Source organism: Eucalyptus grandis, chromosome 2 (assembly GCF_016545825.1).
Source record: "Eucalyptus grandis isolate ANBG69807.140 chromosome 2, ASM1654582v1, whole genome shotgun sequence".
NCBI lineage: Eukaryota > Viridiplantae > Streptophyta > Magnoliopsida > Myrtales > Myrtaceae > Eucalyptus > Eucalyptus grandis.
In genome coordinates, this window is record NC_052613.1 from 13,030,352 (window position 1) to 13,046,265 (window position 15,914).

Consider the following 15,914-nt stretch of genomic DNA (forward strand, 5'->3'; position numbering starts at 1 on the left):
TCACAATAATTTAAGGTTATTTATTATTTGATTTTTTATGGTCTATAATATACTGTTATTCTTACAATATATTAAAGATTGTCATACAATTGTTTCTCATATTTTTATCACAACATTCTGAAAATCTGATCTCTTCATTTACAGATTTGATTTACATGTAATTTATCGGTCCATGGTCTCGTATCTCTTCCATTTGACTCTTTCTCTCTCTCTCTCTCTCACGCACGCATGCGAGGGCATTTACGTCGGAGTATCGTCGCCAGAAGAGACCTTACCTGCTGAACAGTTTTGCACCTTCAGAGCCAGTTGGTTAAGCTAAATATTTTATCCGGAGCGATCCTATGGCAAACCTACACGCTCCCCGACAACAGCAGTGAACAGGGAGGCCACGCTGGAGTTGCCATATGGGGGTATTGGCCCCGCGATAGACCCCAAGTCGCTCACGCAACTACGAACAACCTCTAGACAGTAGGGTGTGCAAAATACCCGGAAATCGCCCGGACCATCCGGAACCAGACCCAGAACCGCCCGAAACCGGCGGTTCTTGAGGGAACCGGTCCGGTTCCCGGTTCCGTGGGTGGATCCGCCCGCCCGCCCACCCGGACCGGACCAGAACCTTTTAATATTAAAAAAAAAATTACTAAAAGAAACCCTACATCTCACATCTCATCTCTTCGTCTTCGGTTCTCTCTCTCTCTTTTGTCTCTTCCTTAGTCTCTTCATCTTCGATTCCTCCCCGAGCGTCGACGCCACCACTGCCACTCCTCCTCCACCGCTATCCGCCCCCTTGCGTCGATCGCCACCTACCACAGCCGCTGCTCCTCCGCCTTTGCTGTCCGCCCCCTCGCCCTCTTTGTCTTCGATTCCTCCCTGAGCGTCAATGCCGCTGCTCCTCCGCCGCTGCTATCGACTCCCTCGCGACCACCCCTCGCACCGATCGCCACCCGCCACAGCCACTACTCCTCCGCATCTGCTGTCCATCCTGCCAAAATTATTTCGCGTCAAGATCGGTTCAATGGATCCACCCGGGAACTGGACTGGACCGGCGGTCCGATTCCCGGGTGGATCCATGCAACAAATGGGTGGATCCCGGTTTCAATTTTTCGGAACCGGTCTTTAGCAGGCAATTCCCGGTTCTAGGTCGAGAACCGTCCGCTCGGACCATGCACACCCCTACTAGACAGCCCCACCCGAGGAGGAAGAATGCTGATTAGGGGTGTGCAAAATACCCGGGAACCGCCCGGACCGCCCGAAACCGGACTCAGAACCGCCCGGAACCGGCAGGTTCTTGAGGGAACCGGTCCGGTTCCTGGTTCCACTTTATGGGAACCGATGGGTACCGGTCCGATTCCCGGTTCCATGGGCGGATCCACTCGCTCGCCAGCTCGGACCGGAACCTTTTAATATTAAAAAAATTACTAAAAGAAACCCTAGATCTCACTCACTCCCTTCGTCTTCGGCTCCTAATCCTATCACCATTTTGCTGCGTTTACTTCTCCCACCGTCCGCATCTCCACGTACTTAAATTTGGTTTTTCTTTCTTTGACTTGCTTTGATGTCACGTAGTCGTTCTATGTTGAAAACCAAAATTGTTTCGCGTCAAGATCGGTTCCATGGATCCACCCGAGAACCGGACCGGACCGATGGTCCAATTCCCCCCTGGTGGATCCGGTTCCAATTTTCAGAACCAGTCCTTAGCGGGCGGTTCCCGATTCTAGGTTGGGAACCGCCCGCCCCGGACCATGCACACCCTAATGCTGATAGAGGCAAAATAATCAGACGCCACTGCCAACCGAGCCTGACCAATGCATCAGGCCTCATGGAACTTCAATCCGGTCATAGCATTGAAACCACACCCACGCTAGTTTCTGTGGCAAACAGGGTTGTGTTCGCAGTTCGGTGGCTCCATGGAGACCCGTGTACGCAATGGACACCAAGACGGGTAAGATACGTGGTCCCGCAACTCATGAGCTACCATGTATGGAGGGATATCAAAATGTGGGAAAATTACCTAAAAAGTCCTTAATTTATTGTAATTATCACAATTTAGTTCTAAACTTTTTTTTTGGCCAATTCGGTCTTAAACATTTTGCAATCATATTAATTCAGTCCATTCGATCAATATTGGCCAGCCAATGCTAATGTAGACGCCAACCGGCACTAGTTATTCAATTGATGCTAACATGGATAATATTTAATGATATATTTTTATTTTCTAGAATTTTTATTTTTATTTTCTTTCTTCTTCTCTTTTTTCCCCTCATAGTGGCCGGCGAGCTCACCCATGATTGGTGAGGCCACGGCCACCTTTGCTAGGGCCTCAATGGCCTCGCAAGCCAAGGCAAGGTCGCCTTCGCTCACGACCCCTAGGCCTTGCCCAAGGAGGTTAGGCAAGGGCCACAACCCTCGCCAGCCACTGTGGGGGAAAAAAGAGAAGAAGGAAGAAGAGAAAAAAGAAAAAAAATTAATAAAAGAATCCAAAAAAAAGTAAAAAAAAAGTTAGTAAATATTGTTCACATTGGTGTTGATCGAACGATCAATGCCAGTTGACATCCAAGTTAGTGCTGCCCAGCCAAAATTGGTCGGATGGATTAAATAAAGGTTTAGGACTGAATTAGCTAAAAAAATGTTTAAAACATAACTGGCACACTTATGATAGGTTTGGAACTTTTTAAATAATTTTCTGGGTGCATCCAACTTGGCCGGACTTACCTTTATGCTTTGTGTATCAAGTAAAAGAACTAATAGTTAGTTTCTTGGGTCACAAATTATATAGAAATAAGTTGGTTATTCAATACATGTTCCGTTTCATTCTCAAGCTAAAATGAATCTATCAAGTATCAAGAAATAAAAGTGGTTCATCGAAGTTGAATGCTACCCATGAGTGCAATTCATATTGCATATTTAGTTGTCGAAATATTAGTAATATTAGTTCCTAATAATCGTGAAACGTGATGGGTGCCTATGAAATTAATTCAGCCGAAACTCTCAAAGTTCTGTATGCCAATTATACATAATCTCGTGTTCCAATGGCGATGCATAGCATAACAAAACAGACCTCGTTACCACAAAGCTAATACATACTGAAGAACTTGAAGACCGCATCATTTGGCACCAGGAGTTCCCCCAAACACTTCAGAGCTTGGCTCATATTTTATTTTTCCTTTCCAAATCCCCATTGAAGTGTTCAGGAGAACTCTAAGGGACACTTGATGAGCGCATGGCCTCGTTTGGCCTCGTTTAGCCTCGAAAGAAATTGAACTTCCAAAACTTCAATTTCATTTTGTGTGCTTGGTTATGTTGGCCAAGCAATCATTTTCCTAATATATCTATATATAAGATGGAGTTGCTACTTTAGAAGCTTTCAGAATAATTACCGGCAAGTGCTTGAAAGCCTCATCTCTTGGCCACATGACTCATCACAGAACGATAAAAGGGGGCAAGAGAACGGCCTTGCCGACCATGTGGTTTGTCCTTATGCCCTCTCTTTCTGCTTTTCTTTTGAAAACAAGAGCATCATGAATTACGCCCCCAAAAAAAAGAGCATCAGGAACTATTGGTCGTTTTTTTTTTCTTTGGGTCAGAAAACTACTATTGGTGGTTGTTCACACGCAAAGTCTCTGCCCGAAGTCCGAGACTTTTGTTCTTATCCTTGGCCAGCTCCATTATTGAGCTTCGTGATCCAACCTTCACGGCAAATATCTCTGCCTTTTGCCGAGATAATATTGTGGACTTTTTTACACAAATTTGGACTCCTGTCATTGCTTTTGGCTGCGAATGATAAAATTTCTGAAATAGAAATTGATTTCGCCGAAAAATCAATTTTTTAATTTCTATTTCCTGACAAGTTTCTGAGCAAAGAAACCTGTTTGATAACGACTCAAAATTTCTATTTCTGAAACAAAAATCCGTTTGATAACATAACAAAATTTCTATTCTTAGAAATAGAAATTGATTAGATAACAATATAGAAAATCCTCAAATACAAAATAATAGTCGAAATAATATTAAGACAACATAGGAAATCCTCAAATACAAAATAATAATCGAAATAATACTAATACATTACAAAAGTTGAAAATACAATTTCATGGAATATCCGGCATATTATTATCCCTTGCCATTTTATTAACAATTATTTTCCTAAGCGTATTAATTTGGTTTCCCTCCTCGGTCAATGTATTGTTTACAAGCCCATCCCGCGTAGGTTCGGACAAATACTCGGAAGCATGAATATGGGTGCCATCAATGGCGCCTATACAGCCTTGTCATTTTATCAAAAATTAGTATTATACAATATTATTAACAAAATAAAATTAATGGTGTAAAGGAATATATGAGAATTCTACCTTAAAGTAATGTTTATGGTTATGAACCAATCGGGGGAAGGTCGGTTTATTTTGATTCTCGAATTGAATCAATCCAATTGTTCAACCCTAATTTCTTTATTGTTACTCAATGAACCTTTCATGGCCATTGCATAGCAAAGAGAGAGATTCTCTTGAATCTCTTGCATTCGAATTAAAATTCAAGATTGTGTAATAATCTAATTATTTTGATTTTGCAAGAATTTTGAATCCGTAAAAAATTAAGGTTAAATTTCTAGGCACGTTTTTTATTCATCTATTATGTAAGAACTTTTTCTTCAACTAGCCATGCTCGTGCCTTTTCTAGGAGGAAAGAGCCCCATTGTTTTTAAGTAAGCATTTAAGAACTTTGGTCGTTTTTTAAAAATAGGGGACCCATTCAATTGCTTTTCATCCTAAGAGGAACTTATAAAAAAAATGAAAAAAAAAAATGCAAAAAAAAAAAAAAGAAAAAAAAGAACACGAGCAAAATAAGAAAAAGAAAATTAACAATAATTTGTGAAGTTGTGGTTATGAGTGAATTAAGTTAGCAAGAAAGTGCAAGATTCTTTTATATGATTTGATTTCAGTTTCTAATTTCTATTTCAGAAACGAGAAGTTAAAAATACCAGCTTCTGATTTCTTCAATTTCTCTATTTCTGGAATAGAAATCTGTTTCAGAAATAGAGAAATCAAATTGTGTTACCAAACGGATTTCTGTTCCAAACCTGTTCCGGGGAACAGAGAAACAGAGAAATCAAGAAACAGAAATTTTGTTATGCACATCCTTTGCTGCCGAGCATCAGATTTTTGTTGTAGGATATTTCTTGACTCTCTAGTCGATATCATGATTCTATAAATCGGATCAATAATTTAACAACTTTGTTAGAACGTCTAATGGAGCGTCGGTTTGTGATGGTGCTTGTTTGCATCAATTTGTATCAAGAGCTTTCTTCCTTAGAGGTTCTGATTTATACTTAAGTTGCTGAAAATTGAAGATGTGGTAGCTAGCTTTACAGCTTAGTAAACAATATTGTACAGCACATTAAGTCTTTTAATTTATCTTCAACACTGCTTATGACGATAGCTACGGGATTTTCAAATCCAGGCTGAACTTTAAAGAATATCTCAAGTGGGACGTCATGTTAGTAGCCCTTTCTCTCGGTTTACACATGAACTATTCTGCCTATGAGATTCCATACTCACCACATGAAAGTGGGCAACAATGCTGGGAGTATGTATATGAGCAGTACTTACATATTAATATACAGGGCTCAATTTATGAGTCGAATGCATGTGAGCTATTAGATCAAGTTAGTCCCACATGAAGCCCGTCATATCTAAGAGCTAGTGTATATAATGCTAGATGAACGCACGAGCCCCAGTGCATATATACTTGGAAGTTGAAGGAAAAAAGTTCAAACCATGGCCTTCCGTGCAGACATGGTTACTTATCAATAAAAAGTTCATAGATTCTAATTGATATGTACTTCTTTAAACTTTCTTATTATCTGTAGCAATGCCGGCTTTATGAAGTGCAAATAATCAAGGTTAAAATCAATATCCGCACGGGCAAAGAAATTATTGCAATTGCACAATCCACAAGTGCCTACATGTTGATTTGTTGTACTGTTAGCAACGAAGAAAAATAAGAACTAAAGAAGATGGGTTGTTTCGAGAAGGGAAAATGACATAGATGGTCATTGAACTTTTAATTTGTTCAATGTCACAAATGACACAAATGAACCATATTGAAAAATTGAAAGTTCAGGGACCATATTGAATAAATTAAAAGTTTAGGAACCACATTGCATATCGGGTCAAAGTTCATGGATCATTTGTATTATTATCCCTCTCGAGAAAATAGAGAAAGAAGCAAAAGGACAAGAATGTAAAAGGGTGGTTAATGTCCGTATCTCACACTAGGAAAATATATTTATTGACACCTAAATTTTAATGTCCCATTTAGTAATTCATTCATAGAAAATTAGGGATTGCCTCCAACCCCTAAACATAAATATTGGTTAAATTACATATAGAGATTAAAAGCATTCGCATTAGTAGTTAATTAAGCTCATGTAGTTGCATTTAACTTGGAGCGGCACAAGATGAACTTTACTAACTGGTCTTGAATTTAATTGAGCCCATGGGAGTATGTAATTTTGGCCATGCCCATTGAAAATCCTTGCGGGTGGAAATTTACATTAAAAATACTAAGTTGGAAAATAGTAGTTTATTGAAAGCAAACTTGAAGGTGGAGGCAATTAATCTGGATATCATCACGATTCAAATCTTAAAAGATAATTGAACAAATTGATTTGATATTATCACAAATTATTAGAGATGTTAAACTATTTTCTTTAAATCGAAATAGGAAATGAACCTGCGCAAGAGACCCTAGACCTACGTCTATATATATGTGAGGAGAACACACGGCCGAACGGGAGAGAGCGCATTCACGACATGCGGCCGCAAGAGAGAATAGTCAAAGGAGGAGAAGATATTCACGCAAGCGCTTTGCTCTGGTTCTCGGTTGCTCTCCGGCAGTGCTCTTCCATTTCGATGATCCAGCAGAGTCCCTTGGCAATCATCAAGGAGTCCATGTGTCTAGCAATTCCACCACCATATCTACGCGGTCCCCTGGTCGAAGTTTCGCAGTCAAGCAGCGGCCAAGCAAGCTCTTGGTCAGAACGGGCGCACTCTTGATATTTTCTGTAGGTTTCCCGGCAAATCATCGAGCGCCCAACACTCTTCACCGCCATGCATCTCAGCACTACTCATTCGTGCTCGGAGCTCGACACTCTTCACCGACAACCCTCCTCCATCGACGATTCTTGATCGATCCATTGTCGACCATGTGCGCCGACAGCCCAGCGACGAAGCTGCAAACCACTCACGTCTCCTGCTTTGCTACTCCAAGACCGCAAGCGGCCACCGAGGAACCCCCATCACGAGAAACCTTGCCCAGCCGGACACCAGGGAGTCCCTCATCGCAAGCAACGAACCACCATCGGCCACACTCAGCCCACTGCCGACCATCTGTCCGAGTCGAACCGTCTGTCAGTCCAAGTTTGCAAAATCAATATTCAAATAGGTAATTATCCGATCCAATATTTGAGTGTTATATTTTATTACGTCTTATGAATTATTGTTATCTAACGTACATATCTCTAAGATTTAAGATATCCTTCAAATTAAGAATAATTTCCTAATCCACGACACAACGTGTATGGTGCCTAAGATACAATGTGCAACCGCATGAAAAATTGATCAACTCAATCTCATGCTCGAGATGAAAGTGTCACTTTTACTTGTTTCCAAATTTGAATGGATTCGATGCAGATGCTATTTTTAGTTGATTTGATTCTATCTTTGCCATATTTGATTTGATTTCATTCTATTCTTTTCCAAAAAAAAATCTAAAAAAGATTTGATAGGATTATGGTAGATATTAGATAATATTTGAGTAGATTTTGATAGATAACATTGCATATTATTATAAGATTGCATATTGATTATAGATAATCTTTTTAAAATCAATCAGAATGGAATTTAGAATCTTTCATTTTTTTTCTAGATCGTATATTTAAATTGAGAATTTAATTAATTTTGAATTTCGTAAAAATCCAAAAAGTCATGCACGTCAATCTAGAAGTAGGCTCATAAAATGCACATCATTTAGTAATTCCATGCTTAGGTTTATCTAATTAAATTTTATGTCATAGGGGGGTAGTTCAATTAGAATGCATGTCATGTAACAATAAAATGCATATTAAATTGTAGTTTGTTTTAATTAAAAATCGTACGTCATATAGTTTGTATATTATTTCAATTCAATTAAAATCACATGTCATGCTAGGACAGTCACATGTTAAACTTTCCTGTCATTAAAATTGTGATACATAATTTAATATCATCTTCTTCTATGCCATTGCGTTTAGAATTATTACATTGCATAGAGCATGATTTTCATTAAACAAAAGAATCTAAAATTTTTTTGAGTAGAATGGCTATTAATTAGAAACCATATTTGGGATTGACTAACACGAATTACCCCAACCAAACAACGATTCTTCCCCTCATTCCTTTTTTTCTTTTTTCTTTTCCTAATCTATGACGATCATCTAATTACTTTGACGTGATTGGGCCAAAGATACAGCTTGTTCCGGGGCAAAGTCGGATGATACAAAAGAAAGGGCGGATAATGTCCCAACTGTTGCGACAATGGAATAGGAAAGAGGAGAAAGAACTCCATAGGAATAGTTGGAGTTGATTCACTGAACGGAAGAGGCTTGTTTGCCAAACCGTCTCGATGAAAGGGGCGTCCTTAGGGAGTACCTTCGCCGAAATACGACCATCTGACACCCCACTCTACCTTTCATTGCTTCAAGGTAAGTAATTCTTCCTTTTCCTTGCAATTTGTTTAACACTTTGATTATTTAATGTTAAATAATGGTTGCACATATGTGAGTCCTGCGAACTATTTTTTGGGGAAAAAAAATTACCAAAAGAGCGTCAAAGAAATCTAACGAAATCTAACATAATATAATCCCCATATCCATAATCTCTTATGAGTAAAGTATTCTTAACTTATTTTATCAAGTTTTTAATCGACCCATCAAAATATAGATTAGTGGTAACTTCTAATTAAAAATCAACTCTAAGTCATGAGTTGAGTCTATGCTTTATAATTTACTAGTCAAACCCCTAGTGGTTCCACCAATTTAAGGCAGGATGCAACAATATGCTTCTTCTTTCACTTTCTCGTTGAATATGGCTAGGTTCGTTATGCCTGGCATTGATCATTCTTGGATATTTGTTTGGTTCTATTTAGCTTTTTACCCGTTGTGAGGTCCACATTTTCTTTGCAAAGGCCTCGAAATTATTCCTGTCCCTTGGAGATACTTGGAGTTCCTTCGACCACTTCCACAGTGCTTATTAGGATAAAACAAAACAAACCTCGTTACCACAAAGTTAATACAAACTCAAGAACTTGAAGACCGCATTATTGTGAAGGAATATATCATCTAGCACCAGCAGTTCCCCCAACACTTACAATAGGAGCTTGGCTTGTATTTTCTTTTTCCTTTTCAAATCCCCACTGAAGTGTTCAGGAGAACTCTAGGGGGCATTTAATGAGCACATGGCCTCGTTTGGCCTCACTAAGCCTCGAAGGAAATTGTACTAGCTCCAAAACTTCAATTTCCTTTTGTGCGTTTGGTATGTTGGCTAGGTAATCAACTTCCTAATAGATTTATATTTGAGTTGGAGTTGCTACTTTAGAAGCTTTCAGAATAATTACCGGCAAGGGCTTGAAAGCCTCATCTCTTGGCCAGCTACTCATCACAGGATAATTAAAGGGGCAAGATTGCGGCAATGTCGACCCCTGTGGTTTGTCCTTATACCCTCCCTTTCTGCTTTTCCTGTGACAGCAGGAGCATCATGAATCACACCCCAAACCCCCACCCTCCACCCCCACCCCCCGCCCCGGTTGTTCACACGCAAAAGTCTCTGCCCGAAGTCCGAGACTTTTGTTCTTGTCCTTGGCCAGCTCCATTACTGAGCTTCGTGAACCAACTTTCACGGCAAATTTCTCCGCCTTTTGCGGAGATAATATTGTGGACTTTTCTACATAAATTTGAGACTCCTGTCGTTGCTTTTGCTGCCGAGTGCCAGATTTTTGTTGTAGGATATTTCTTGACTCTCTAGTTGATGTCTATCTTGAAGATTCTAGAAATAGATTGGTAATTTAACAACTTTGTTAGAACTTCTAATGGAGCGCCAATTTATGATGGTGCTTGTTTGCATCGATTTGTATCAAGAGCTTTCTTCCTTAGAGGTTCTGATTTATATTTAAGTTGCTGAAAATTGAAGATGTGGTCCACATCTTCAATTTACCCTCTGTGAGGTCCAAATCTTCCTTAGAGATTTCTTCCTTAGCTTTTACCCTCCGTGAGGTCCACATTTTCTTTGCAAAGGCCTCGAAAGTATTCCTGTCCCTCAGAGATACTTGGAATTCCTCCAACCACTTTCACATTGCATATTAGGATAAAGCAAAACAAATCTCGTTACCACAAAGCTAATACATACTCAAGAACTTGAAGACCGCATTATTGTGAAGGAATATATCATCTGGCACCAGGAGTTGCCTCAAAACACTTATAATAGGAGGTTGGCTTGTATTTTCTTTATCCTATTCAAATCCCCATTGAAGTGTTCAGGAGAACTCTAGGGGGCACTTGATGAGCGCATGGCCTCGTTTAGCCTCATTTAGCCTTGAAAGAAATTCAACTAGCTCCAAAACTTCGATTTCCTTTTGTGTGCTTGGTTATGTTGGCCAAGAAATCAATTTCCTAATATATCTTATATATAAGATGGAGTTGCTACTTTAGAAGCTTTCAGAATAATTACCGGCAAGTGCTTGAAAGCCTCATCTCTTGGCCACATGACTCATCACAGAACAATAAAAGGGGGCAAGAGAACGGCAATGTCGACCCATGTGGCTTGTCCTTATGCCCTCTCTTTCTGCTTTTCTTGTGAATTACACCCCGAAAAAAAAATGGCATCAGGAACTATTGGTTGTTGTTCACACGCAAAAGTCTCTGCCCGAAGTCCGCCGAGACTTTTGTTCTTATCCTTCGACAGCTCCATTATTGAGCTTCTGGACCTGAGCATGTCCTTAAACTATTCCCCCAAGCCCATGCGGGTTAACCACTGGGTATGGAGTTATCCTAGGGATCTCCTAAAACCCAAGGAACAAGCGAGGACCTGACAATGAATGGGCCTCATTGACCAACTTTCACAGCAAAATATCTCCGCCTTTTGCAGAGATCATAATGTGGACTTTTCTACACAAATTTAGACTCCGGTCATTGCTTTTGCTGCCGGGTACCAGATTTTTATTGTAGGGTATTTCTTGACTCTCTAGTTAATGTCCATCTTGAAGATTCTAGAAATTGGATTAAGTAATTTAATAACTTTGTTAGAACTTCTAATGGAGCGCCAGTTTGTGACGGTGCTTGTTTGCATCAATTTGTATCGAGCTTTCTTCCTTGGAGGTTCTGATTTATATTTAAGTTGCTGAAAATTGAAGATGTGGTAGCTAGCTTTACAGTTTAGTAAACAATATTGTACAACACATTAAGTCTTTTAATTTATCTTCAACACTGCTTATGACGATAGCTATGGGATTTTCAAATCCAGGCTGAACTTTAAAGAATTTCTCAAGTGGGACGTCATGTTAGTAGCCCTTTCTCTCGGTTTACACATGAACTATTCTGCCTATGAGATTCCGTACTCACCACATGAAAGTGGGCAACAATGCTGGGAGTATGTATATGAGCAGTACTTACATATTAACATACAGGGCTCAATTTATGAGTCGAATGCATGTGAGCTACTAGATCAAGTTAGTCCCACATGAAGCCCATCAAATCTAAAAACTAGTGTGTATAATGCTATATGAGCATGCGAGGCCTGGTGCATTATATATATATACACACACGCATACTTGGAAGTTAAAGGAAAAAAGTTCAAACCATGCCCTTCTGTGTAGACATGGGTTACTTATCGATAAGAAGTTCATAGATTCAAATTGGTATTCTTTAGACTTTCTTATTTTCCATAGCAACGCCAACCTTATGAAGTGCAAATAATCAAGGTTAAAATCAATATGCGAACGGGCATAGAAATTATTGCAATTGCGCAATCACCAAGTGCCTATATGCTGATTTCTTGTACTGTTAGCAATGAAGAAAAAAATGAAAACTAAAGAAGACAGGTGAAATTACATGTTAATTTGAAATCATATTTAGGATGATGTGATTTTTAACTGACATTGTAGATACTTTTGTTGCTTCAAAATAAGTAACTCTTCCTGTTCCTTGCAATTTATTTAACACTTTGATTATTGAGTGTTAATTAATCGTTGCGCACATGTGGAGGATAGAGATTGCGTTCATTTGAGAAGAAGATAAAGGAGAATTTCCATCCACTCCCCACAAAGATTCTCCCCTTAAGAAGCTAATTCACTACACTCACATTTCAGACCAGGTTCGGTATCTATCCACAATTTATCCTTTTTTTTAATCATTCCCTCTCAAAATTTGGTTTTCCTTTTTATTAGGGAAACGAAATTATATAATTATTGTAATTGAAAGGGCTGTGTTTTCCTCTTCCAAAAAGATTCTTATAAAGAAAAATTTAGACCCGGATAGATGATAACGCTCACAAACAACACCCTCTATAAAAAGATTACATTATTTATATTTGAAAGAATCAATTGAGAAATTGGATCAGTAGCAAACATAAGTACAATCGACAGAACATCAGAACATCATTTTGTTACATTCCTTTTCACTGTCAATTTGCTTGCTAATATCTTATATATATTTCCAAACATAAAAACAGACACAAGGGATTCACGAAAAGTCAGCCTCTTTTTATCTCATTACCAAGGAAGGAAAAAGAAAATACATAATCGCATCCAATATACTTAGGAGAAACAAAGTATGTACCGCCGGTGCAAAAAAAAAAAAAAATTATACAATTGATTGTGTCCATCTTTAATTGGAGGATTACAATTATCCGATGTCTCGTATTAAAAACGCACATTAAGACCTACAAAACGTGGAAGGCAATACCAAGTGGACTCTGAAGTTTGTCTTGCAGTGAGCAGATTTGCCTTCTTCCAACACCACCCTCAAAGACTTGGAATAATAAATGAAAGCCAGCGAAAAGATAACGTGCCACTGTGCCTAACTTAACGATTAATCAATATATTAATCTATCTCTTGAAAATGTTCTGCCTATTCTGTCTAAAGTAAAGTTCATCTGCATCTTTCAAGGCCGTTCCAAGCCTTTTTCACTTTATTCTTATCTCTTCCCTCTTCTGTTTTCAACTTTTCTCTCGTCAACAATCATGACAAGAGATTCTAATGTGAAGTGACATATAAGCACTAGAGAAGGTTTCGATAAACGTTCAAAAATCTCATATTGTCATGATCCTCAAAGGGATTATAGAAGCGCCTATCTTTTCAATCACCAGGCCTCATCCACGGCTTTTCTTATCTCCTAGTCCATCGACTCAAACTAGCAACAAAAATAATTTTAGTTAAGACTCCATTCGTTTCACGAAAAATAATTTTCGAAAAAATGTTTTCTGATTTTTCTTTTTCTTTTTTTTTTGGTAAAAGGTAATAATATAAAGAGGAAAGGTCAAAAGTACAAAAAAAAAAAAAAACACGGCGCCAAAAACTTACACTCAAGATGAATAATCATATCGAGTGGAAGTATGCCATGATGTAAAAACACAAGGCAATGCCTAAAATAAGGCAAACGGCAAACTAGAAAGGCATGGCATGAACAACCGGCAAAGAAACAAACACCTCAATGTAGGAGGAAAGACGTCGGCTCTAGAGCACTAGCATTTCCTTGAAGCATCAATTGAAACCAGGGTCGATTACGGGTCTCCCGAGAAGATAATGGGATGAATGCCCCAAATCCTTTGCAACCTTCTCTTTCTGAAGCTATCCTCAACGTTTCTGAAGGTGCTACCTTTATCCCTAACCACCTTAAGAAGATGATTCTTCATAGCCAGGACGGTAAGGGGTTATTCTCTTAATAGGATGCTATTCCTATGTTTCCAAATAATGTGACAAAGAGCCCCAAGGGAAAAGCGAGCAATGCATTTAGAGAAGTCCTTACCCTTCAAGAAAGAGGTGGCCCATTGAAGATTCTCTCCCCAAGACCTGTTCCGCCAAGGTTAATTGCATCTCGCCGCCCAAAAGAAAGCAACGCCGGCCTTGACAGAGTAATCAAAAAACAAATGATTTATGGAATTATGCAATCCATTGCAGAACGCGCAGGATCCCCTCTCTATTCTACCATGAGCCAATAACAGAGATTGTGTGGGCAATTTGCGCTTGGCCATAAGCCAAAAGTTAAGCCGATACCTTGGCGTGATTGCATTATCCCAGATGAAATCATGCCAAAAAACAATGTTCCACTTGATCCCGATGGTTTCCCAAGCATTTTCTCTACGTGAATCGGCCCAACAGGTTCTCCTGCTAGTAACAGCAATCCGCTACTTGAGTAAATGTTGGAAGAGGATAATCCCACGACTCAAGGATTGTTTTGAGAGGCTGGCCAGCATAAGAGAAAAGATCTGCAACTGAGGCATGTCTAGATAATCTTGAGTTGTAGATAAGCGAGTCTGAGAAGATTAAATTCAGCAGTCCCTTAGGATACCAGTTGTCAAACCAAAGAGAGACTGAGCGGCCATCCCTGATCCTCCAAAAGAAGGCATTTCGAAATTTGCTCCTGAGACTTAGAAGCTTCTTCCAGGCTCAGGAACAACAGGTTGGCTTCCTATCGTTCGTTTTATTTTTATGTTTTCTTTTTCTTTTTTTGTTTTTTAAAAATAGTGAATTTTTATTTTTTTCTTTTTCTTTTTCTTCCATTTTCTTTTTCTTCTTCCTTGGCCAGTCGCCGGCCACAAGCCACTGTACCCTCCCAAGGCCGGATCCACGAGGCAAAGCTCAAGCTTGCCGGCCTCGGTAGAACTCGAGCTACCTAGATCAAGCAAGCCACAAGTTAGATAGAGCTCGGCGAGTCCACGAGAGCTGCATCCACTCATAGGTGAGCCTACGGCCTCAACGGAGCTTGAGCTTGCTTGGATCGAGTTAGTGGGCGAGGCCAACGAGCTCGAGACTCGAGCTAGCCATCAATTTAGCGATTGCTTGGTCAAGAACAAGGCGGCTGGCCATCGTTGAGGCTTGCGGTGGTGGAGGAAGGAGGAAGGAAAAAAAGAAAAGAAAGAAATAATAAAAATAATAAAAATTCGATTTTTAAACATAAAATTAATTAATAATTCATTTTTAAAAATATGTATAAATTAAAATTAAATTCTTTTGGTCAATTACAAATATTAAAATTAATTTTTTTTTTGTAATTTTTTTCCAAAAAATCAAATTAAATAATGAACAGCAAAAAATATTTCACACTTAAATTTTAGATTTCAACCGAACACCGGAAAACATAATCATTTTTTTGGAAAATGGCTTCTTAAAAAATATTTTCGAGAAAAGTGATATTTTTCATGAAACAAACTGATTCTAAGTAGCAACATCTTCTATAGTCAATCTACTGTTTTCAATACAAATTCAACTCTTTGCAGTTTAACTAAAGATCCTTTCAATTGGCTGGAATATGTCACTTTGAATGAAATTAGATCAAGTAAAATCATATTAAATATTTGACGATACATTCTATACCTTGCTAAAAAAGTGACCCTTGTACTGTAACAGTTACTGACTAGGAGATCAGTCTTTATACCTTAAATTCATCAAGGATTGAAGTGCCAAGTCAAGTAACCGTCCAGACTGACTGATGAGCCCTAGATATGTTACAGTTTAATCTGATCCATCTCAAAGTTGCTCTTGCATGCATGTTAAGCCACTTCTTTGGGGCTAAAACTTACTACTCATTATTCTTGTCCTGCCCAGATAAGGTCATGTTCCAAGACCAAAGCCATTAATGGTCCCGCGAACATTAAATTCCATGTAGCGA

General features: G+C 39.0%; 1 protein-coding gene across 1 annotated transcript; it reads left to right on the top strand.

Moving 5' to 3' along the window:
- Positions 1–1,926: 1,926 nt before the first annotated feature.
- On the top strand, positions 1,927–8,817 carry LOC104434462. The gene is made up of 3 exons (XM_039306793.1): positions 1,927–1,942; positions 6,774–7,440; positions 8,500–8,817. Exons 1-3 carry the CDS (start codon positions 1,927–1,929, stop codon positions 8,528–8,530), a joined length of 714 nt encoding a protein of 237 aa, XP_039162727.1. The 3' UTR covers positions 8,531–8,817.
- The last annotated feature ends 7,097 nt before the right edge of the window (positions 8,818–15,914 follow it).

Coding starts and splice junctions, on each gene's coding strand:
- LOC104434462 (XM_039306793.1), top strand. Junction 7,441..8,499: donor CAAAATCAATATTCAAATAG/GTAATTATCCGA, acceptor ATTGGGCCAAAG/ATACAGCTTGTTCCGGGGCA.